The sequence below is a fragment of the Gavialis gangeticus genome, unplaced genomic scaffold, assembly GCF_001723915.1.
Source record: "Gavialis gangeticus isolate Ggan-Ray unplaced genomic scaffold, GavGan_comp1, whole genome shotgun sequence".
Taxonomy (NCBI): domain Eukaryota; kingdom Metazoa; phylum Chordata; order Crocodylia; family Gavialidae; genus Gavialis; species Gavialis gangeticus.
The window spans coordinates 59,352,193-59,360,689 of record NW_017729022.1 but is presented as its reverse complement, the minus strand read 5'-3'; the positions used below and the strand labels follow the sequence as shown (position 1 = coordinate 59,360,689).

Here is an 8,497-nt window from a genome sequence, read left to right as displayed (position 1 = left end):
AAAAACCCCCCCCCCCCCCCAAATTTCTTGAAGAGATTTTTGGGACAATTTCTGTTATGTGTTTACCGGACAAAGGGGGTTGAGACTGAGCTGTTATTGAGTCTAAGTAATTAATCCCCCATCTGAAAGCTTTTTAAAAAAACTTGTACTGTTTTACTCAGTTGACCTCCAGTAAGGTCAGTATTTTATCAAGAAGATGGACTTCTTTTTGGCCAGTCAGGTGGCATATTTTGGATTTCTTATTATATACTCAGAATTTCTGAAAAATCCCCTGAGACCAAAGATTTTATAATCTGTCTGAGCTCCTGTGGGTCAAAGAGGTTGGAGCCTGCTGATGAAGTATTTCATTCAGATTCTAACTTGAGTTTCAGGCCCTGATTCAAAGTCCATTGAGATCATCAGTAGTCTCCCATTCAAGAGTTTTTTGGGTTTTTGTTTTTTTGTTTTGTTTTTCAGTCCAACCCCTTTAAATTCTATTAGCCTAACAAAAGATGACCTGGATCAGATCTATATAAGGCCATTAGTTATAAGTAAGGTCATTTCTTTTTACCTTTAACCTCAATACATAGAAATGGACACAGCACAAAGCCTTGCTTTTGGCCTTACAAGATTCATATACAACATACATATGCATGTAGCAGACATTCCTTTTTTTAAAAACTGAGGACATTTCCAGATAAGTCCTTCTATTGGTTTTCTTAGTTGTGCACAGTAAGACGGGGGTGGAGGGGAACGCTGGTACTTTTTATGCTGGTGTTCTGCAGCCACAACAATACTCTACTTAAACTTTTAAGTTTGTGAGGTTCTGCAAACAGATTCAGCCAATATGACTGTACCTGCATCCTTATCCGAATTCATGTTAGTTGGTTGCTTCTTTGCTGTAGCAATCACTTAAGAGCCTGGTATTATAAGGGCCTACTTTAATTCTAGCTTTCTCTCCTAGGTGGCTGGGAAGGGCAAGCTTCATTTAAACTGACCTTCAACAGTGGAGGAGCCATTGAGTTTGGGCAAATGATGTTCAAAGTTGCCACAAATGGTAAGGGATCTTCAGAGGCTTATGTGCTTTGTAGCTGAGCTGGTTAGACAACAGTAACTTACACGGTGGCAAATTCCTCTGGAAAAATAGCCTCTTTAAACTTTTCAAGTTTGGATTTTCCACAGTGAGCCTTTGTTTTGGTTTTAAACAAGACAAAAATGAAACAAACATGGGAAGTTTGTTTCGGTTTGGGAAAATGTGTTTTAGATTTGGCTTATTTAAGTGATCCAGTTAGGAGAGACTGCCTAACTGGAACAAATTAGAAAATATGAAGTTGTGTGGGAACCATGCTCATTTTCCCAATTGAGGAGAAAGTGTTAAAACAGTTAAGGGTTGCAGGGAGGAAAAACAACGCTGGGGAGGGAGAGTAACTGAAGCTTGACTTCCAAAATATGAGTATATAGTCTTAAGTGGGGGGAAAAAAGTTATGCTCCACTCAATAAACTAAAATGACTGTTTTAGATTTTCCTGAATATTCTTTTTTAAGAAACTTTTTTAATGGTATTTTGCTGTGGGAAATGCTGATGTGTGAGGAGTGGGTTTTTGATTAAAAACTACACTTTCCAAAAGAGAACTCTTCAGTTTAAAAAAAAAAAAAAAAAAATCTAGCTAGCAAAGGTGGGTACATAAATATGTAGAAGTTGCAGATTATTCAGTTTATTTCCATAGCCTCGACATTGCAGACTCTGCTTTTGGTTGTCAGCTGGGGGCTAGAGTGTAAAGTTGAGAGGAGAAAATAATTGCTAGATGTTTTTGGGCAGAGTGATTGTGGCAGGACTCAGTAGGTCACAATCCTGGATCCCAGGCAGATGGGAATAAATTCATGGGTGGTTTTTTCTCTACACACATTGCTACATTTTAAACTTAACTGCAATAGAGAAGAGTCTGACTTGCTCACCTTTGTCCTTATCAGCTTCCAGAGGGGCTCCTGTTCAGAATCCTAGCTATGGCTATATGCCAGCCTATGGAGGCTATTCGCCTGCTCCCAGCAGCTATTCACCTGCCCCAGGCAGTTATTCACTGGCCCCAGGCGGCTACGCACCTCCACCAGCTAATGGACCATATCCTTATGTGCCTCCACCAATGAATGGATATGGACCTGTTTCACAACCAATGGGCTACCCATATCCACCACCTGCAGGTAATGCTTTTGTCAGTTCACAGTGTGAAGTATGCTAGTATAGTTTGAGAGAGTGTGCAGCATGAGCTGTAAAAGGGCTGTGTTGGCAGAATGAAGAAGACTATAATCTTCTGTCTAATTTTTCTTTAAACCCCTGGGGATGTCTGCCCACTGCCCTAGGCTTGATGATGTTACAGCAGTCCATCAGCAGAGAAACGCCTTCATCTCTGACCAACACTGATAGATCTATGAGAACTTTGACTTTTTTTTCCTGGGATTTTCTGGCAAGGAGTGACCCAATGAAATCCAGATGGAATTGTATTGCATCTCCTTATTATGTGTCTCCAACCCTAGCAAGACAGGGAGGGAAGGCTGCAGTATTGCAAATCATGTCCACATTTGGAACATGAGCACTGCTGTCTGCAAAGTCCTTAAGGCTGTAGAGAAATAGAAAGTCACTGATGTTGAACTCTTGTTCTCCAAACTTACGAGACTTCACCTTTGTTCTGTCAAGAGATGAAACACAACAGGGAGGGTTTACAGGAAGACTATAACACGCAGGAATAGTTTGAAATATAATTTTACTTTTGTGTTTCTTTAGGGATGAACCCTGTGTATATGCCGCCACCTCCACCATATACTGGGCCTTCTCCTGCAGGACCATCAGCCCCCTCAGCCCCTGCAGCCTGGGTGGAACCTGGAATGTCAGGTATGGGGAAGGACTGACTAGCTATGAACAGTGGAGTTGCTGTTGTTACGGTAGTTCTGAAATATCCATTTCTTAGTCTCATATATGAGCTGCTGGTAAGGGATGAAGAGGAAAGTTTCAGATTGCTACTACTAGGAAAAGCTGTGCAGATCTCAGCTTTTATTTGGACTAGTTCATAAAAGCAAGAGAACTGGCTGCACTGAAATCTATTTGTCCTTCGTTTAGGTACAGAAAGGTGAATACTCGGGAAGCGTGCAGAATGGCTTCTGTGCCATGCCTTTTAATATAGCTACTAAAAGGGTTGAGGGAGTGTTCAGACAGAATTTTTGCAAAGGAAATGGGAGGTCTGGGTCAGTTAATATAGACTGAACAGTAGCTTGTTATGGGCATATCTTTAGATTCCAGTGCCACTTTGTACAGTGTTATGCCAGGCTTGCTGCACACATCTGGTATGCTTGTTAATCTCTTGGGTGAGAGGTGGGGAGGGCCTGGGAGCCTGGCCTTTCTCTCAGGGAGCTGTCAAACCCTAGATATTAATGAGGAACCAAGGTCTGGTAGGTAAAGCCCAGAGCTGGGAGGTTTGCCACAGATTTGCTTTGACGTTGGGCAAATCTGTTAACCTTTCTGGGTGTCTCTCTCTTTTTTTTTTTTTTTTTCTTTTCCCCCCTGTGTAAAGTAGAAATGTATTACAAATATACATTGAGCCTCATGCTTTGAGATGTAGAACAACTTAGGAAGACACTTCTACCAATTTTCTTGCCTTATTCTGTAGGTGACAGTAAAGCAGCGGAAGCGGCTTCGAGTGCATATTATAACCCAGCCAACCCCCACAATGTTTACATGCCTATGGTAAGCATCTGGCTGTGTGGTCCTGTTGGGTCAGGAACTCTGCTTCTCTTGCTTGCATGCTGTTTGCTGTTCAGATACCACAGCTCGATCCTGAACATCCTGCCACTTGAGCGCAGATTTGTTAGATCATAGCCTATAGCACATGCCAGTTTTGCACTGGGAAGCAGGACACTTGGCTTGTTTTAGCAGAGCATGTTACTGACCCATACTTCCTGAGTCCCACAGGCAGTTGGTTTGCCTTGCACAGCAGTAGGTTGGCGTCACTTGAGGTTTTAAGTTGAATGGCTAGGGACGTTGAGGGTAACAGAATGATCCTTATCTAGTGTTTAATGTTAGTTACCTTCCTCAATTAAAACTGAGATGACACTAAGACATGCATGACAGTGCCGTCTGTCTAGAAAATGTAGCATTCTCAACTTATTCTGGAATGGAAGGAAATGAAGACTAGACTTTTATAAAGGGAAAAGATGATACAGGTTTAGATTCTTTTGGTACTCTCTGGAGATGGCCAAGCATTCTTGTGGCTTTAGGAGCCTAGAACAGTGATCTACAGGTATAGAGCTTGATTCCACATATCTTGGGGTAGCCACAAACTTGTGCCTAGTCTTATTCCACCACAGCAGATCTACTTGAAAAAATGTTCACATTTTTCTTATAATGCACTGAGAGGAATAAGACAACAGACTGGGGCCTGGGACTAAAGATCTTGTGTAACTGCTATGGGAAACACAAATTGTCCCCATGGCTTTAGGGAAGAGAAAACAAGGATTAATGCGCAATGTCCAGTCACATTGCTTCCTGAGTACAAATGTTCATCTCTTCTTGGTGAAGCCTCATTTGAAGCATTGTTAAAATTGACACAAAGGGTTGAAGGGATGCAACTTAAGCCAGGGAGGTTAGAGTGTAACAATAACATAGAACAGTGTTTCTCAACCAGTGGTATGTGTACCCCTGGGGGTACACGAGACACAGGCAGGGGGTACACATTCTGGTCTTTGCCTGCTCAGGCCGGAAGTTCTGGCCACTGACCCTCCGGCCGTGTCCAGTGTGCTGGGGCTTTCAGTCTCCAGCGTCAGTGTGCCGGAGAATAAGGAGGGAGGCCCTGCACAGGCTGCATTGCCCCAGGCTGCGGTGGATAAAGTGGGACTTGGCTCGCAGCAGTGAAATTGGAAGTGTCACAGTGGGACTTCCAGTTGCGCTTTTGCCTTGTGAGTCGGCAGAGGGCACATAAGGTACGAAAGGTTGAGAATCACTGGCCTAGAATATTGAATGCAAATCTGTTGCGAGTTCAAAAGCTGCGAGTACATCTGTAAAGGTGCAACAGACAGGGAAGACTGGATATGTGAACTCAGCCTGCAAATCCTTGGAAAGTGGAGCAGTTTCTAAAACCAGCAGTGCCTCGTGCTAAGCAGACATGTTGACTCTGACTATCCTCTTTGTTTTCAGGACCCACCACCTCCTTACGCTCCTCCCGAGGAGAAAAAGAACAACTAACAGAAGGCACCCAGCAAGCAACCTCCCACGATCTTCCTCCATGAAGACTTTTTTGTCATCACCACCACCCCCTCAATTTAGTGCATCTCTAGTTCGTGTGTACATTACATACCTAGTACTGAGTGGCATAAACACCCACCCTCCTTAAACATGCAGTATGGCAATACAAAGCAGAGCAGCAGTACTTTCTGCCTGTTGGCTCTATACTCCAGGTCTGAACAGAGTCCTTTTTAGGATAGCTTCTGTTCTCTTGCTTGAGAGGAGAGACACATTCTTCTCGACGCATTTCTTAGACCAACAGACAGAGCACCTACCTAATTTTAGGAATAAAGTATTAAGGCTTTCTGACTGAAGTGGAAACAGCTTGAGGCAGAAGCTGCTGAACACTCTCTGAGGCAGCATTTGGAGGGAGCTTGCTGCCATGTTCCCCCACAGCAGTCTATGCCTGGAACCTGTTGCAGTCTGGCACGGAAGATGAGACTGTGGAAGTGATGGGATATGCTAAAGGCCTATATTCATTGCCTTCCTGGTTCTGTTGAAGTGATGCAACTTTTAATGCAGGAAATGTCTCCTGAGAGACTTGGCTAGTTCAGAAATATTTAGTAGTGTATGTGCCAGAGGGGATGAGCGTTGTAGCACAGAGGCAGGCCTAACAGCTATGCAGCAGTGAAGACTGTGAACAGGCTTTGAGTAAATCAGCCTAATTATATAAATCCCTAAGGGTGAAAGAGGCAAACAGCAGTGCAATTGTATCTCTGCCAGTAAAATCCTCTGTGCATGGGTCTCTCTTCCCAGTCAACCCCCCCCCCCCATCACAAAATAGGTGGTTGAGGGACATACTGAGGTTCTCTACTCACTGGGGCATGTAGAGAACCAGTGGTGCCTACCACCCTTCCTTTACTTTTCCTTTATTGAGAGCATGCTCTTGTGTATGGAAGATATGTCCTTGAAGATGTGGCAACGTATGCTAGCTTGGTGGTGTGGCCGTCTGATGCTGGTGATAGACAAGACAATGGAGGGATCTTGGGGTCTGAACTGGAAATGGGCAAAGGCTTTATAAAGCCCACCTGCCTTTGTAAATAAAGTAAAAACAACTAATGGGGTTGGGTAGAGGTGACTGGAATTTGGGCTGCACATAGCACAAGCGTGGTGGCAGTGGGAATGAATCCAAGTCTTAGAGGCCCCCAGAAATTGGCTCCACCTCTATGCACTGATGCTATGTTTGGCAACAACCTGCATTACCATCAGAGGGAACAAGCTCTAGTTAAGGGGGGTGGGCACTTTGTTTCACCCCAAGCATGCTAGCTGAGTGAGACTTAGACTGTGGAGGACAGACTAGTTCACTTCACTGTGCTCCTCTTGCATTCACCCCTTGGCTCAAGTTATATCTGCATCCTAGCAGTGGTGGGGTGTGACACTGGAGTTCCACTGCACAGGGTTCGTTCTGCTTCCTAAATGGAGCTGGTATCTTCATGCTTGCCCCTGGTATTGCAGCATCCTTTCAATAAGCAGATTATTTTTTTTTGTGATATGGCTGTAATGCCCTCCCTTCTGTTACCAAAAATATAATGACACAGCTATGTCTTTCTCTGCTCCCCTGGAGCCTTTTTGACCTTGCTCCAAGGGGTATATCTCACTTGTCTAATAGAGAACCATGTGATTCCTTGTGGGGTCTGCTCACCCTTTTTCCCTTCAACAGTGAGTAAGGAATATTTTCCTACCCCCTTTTCTCCCTGTGTAGCAGGGCTACTTTACAAGGCTTCCAATGTTACATAGATTTCTTGACAGCCCTGTGCAAAGGACTGACTTTCCTTTTCCTAAGAGACCTTTTTAATCGGAGTCTGAAATGCTGTAATCACTTTCTAGAACTAAGTGTTTAGCTATGAATGTTTGTAACTTTTGCATTGCACTTTAATACAGAAGCATTTAATCTTTAGCTGTGTGCCTCCATTCACTGTTTTATATGCTCATAGAGTGCAGCCCCTGCCCTTCCCTTGGTGGCTGCGTAGTCCCTGTTCCCTTTTGTACTACTTTTTATGACTGCATTTTACCCCTTGCCAGCTGGGGAGAGGGAAGCTGCTTTGGGTAATCTTGTGATCACAACTGCCAGTCTCCTTCCCTGTGGTGTGTGCCAAGCACCACAGCTGAGCGACTGCCACATTGCAACTGCCAATGCAGTAGTTGGGACTGTCTCCAGTAAGCAGCTCCTTTTGAGGGGGAGGCCTATTTTCTCTGATTGCAGTTAGCACTGAATTCTTCCTTGCTTAAGATCAAAAGCAGGCCTGGATTTCTCTTGCTGCCATCATGCTTAGCTGTTCCATCTTCTGTGGTTACATATATAAGAAGAGAAGTTTTAAATTTCTTCCATATCACATTTAGCTGCTCTCAGCTGGTTTGTCTTGGATGTCCCACGCTTGCTTTGGAGGAAGATGTGGTGGATCAAAGTACACAAAAGAAATTGGGAAGGAGCAGTTGCATATAGCTTCACTTAGCTGCTGCCACAAGAGGAGATAAGATAGTTTGCCAGCAAGTTTGCTGTCAGTCTGATATTCCAGGTTGGGAATTGCAATCTGTACTACAGCTGTTGAGCAATGTGGGTACACCACTCACTTGTAGTGGGAAAGACAGACTCCTGGCCACAATCTATAGCTTGGTTGAAAGGCTAAACCTGCCTTAATCCAGCTATGCTTATATATAAAGGAAACCCTCACTATTCGTGGTTTCAAATATTCACGAATGCCAAACCCACTTCTTAAATACATGTAAAGGAGCAACTCAGGAGCTCTGCACTTACTGCTGCCACCGGGCTCCCAGTCACCAGAACAGCTGTGCCGCTCTCCACCACAGGCCACTGAGTTCATGAACACAGTGCCTCCTTATTTGTGGATTTCACCATTTGCAGGAAATATGAGAATGTATCCCCTGCAAATGATGAGGGTCGCCTGTAGAAGGTCCCAGGTCCCATCTGTCCTAAAACTGGAACAACATGGGATTAACACAGCCTGTCACTCATCTATGATTTGCCTCGCTGCAGCCAGAAATAGTTTCTACAGAAGAGGAAGAACTGGCTGTCTGCAGCCCTGCTCCTTTCATACGAAAACTTTGGTCAGGAGCTACTGGGACAAAGATGGGCAGCAGCAACCATTATGGGTGGGTCCTGAGTGTATCTATTCAATGTAGGCAAAGGCTCCAGTTAAAAAAAAAAAAAACAAAAAAAAAAAAAAAAAAAAAAAAAAAAAAAGATGCCCTTTGAAACTAAAAACGGGAGAGAGGGACCAGACTGATACTG

The 8,497-nt window shown here is 44.0% G+C and overlaps 1 protein-coding gene across 2 annotated transcripts in view; it reads left to right on the top strand.

Moving 5' to 3' along the window:
- WBP2NL (WBP2 N-terminal like) overlaps nt 1-7,144 on the top strand; it is a 10,697-nt gene extending 3,553 nt beyond the window's left edge. Inside the window, exons 3-7 of one of the 2 annotated variants that reach the window (XM_019515079.1) lie at nt 944-1,036; nt 1,950-2,177; nt 2,758-2,865; nt 3,638-3,714; nt 5,161-7,144. In XM_019515079.1, the coding sequence (XP_019370624.1) occupies nt 944-1,036; nt 1,950-2,177; nt 2,758-2,865; nt 3,638-3,714; nt 5,161-5,208 (554 nt within the window). In that variant the 3' untranslated portion in view covers nt 5,209-7,144. The remainder of the gene's footprint in view (nt 1-943; nt 1,037-1,949; nt 2,178-2,757; nt 2,866-3,637; nt 3,715-5,160) is intronic. The other variant, XM_019515080.1, reaches the window with a different exon arrangement.
- Nucleotides 7,145-8,497: the final 1,353 nt, after the last annotated feature.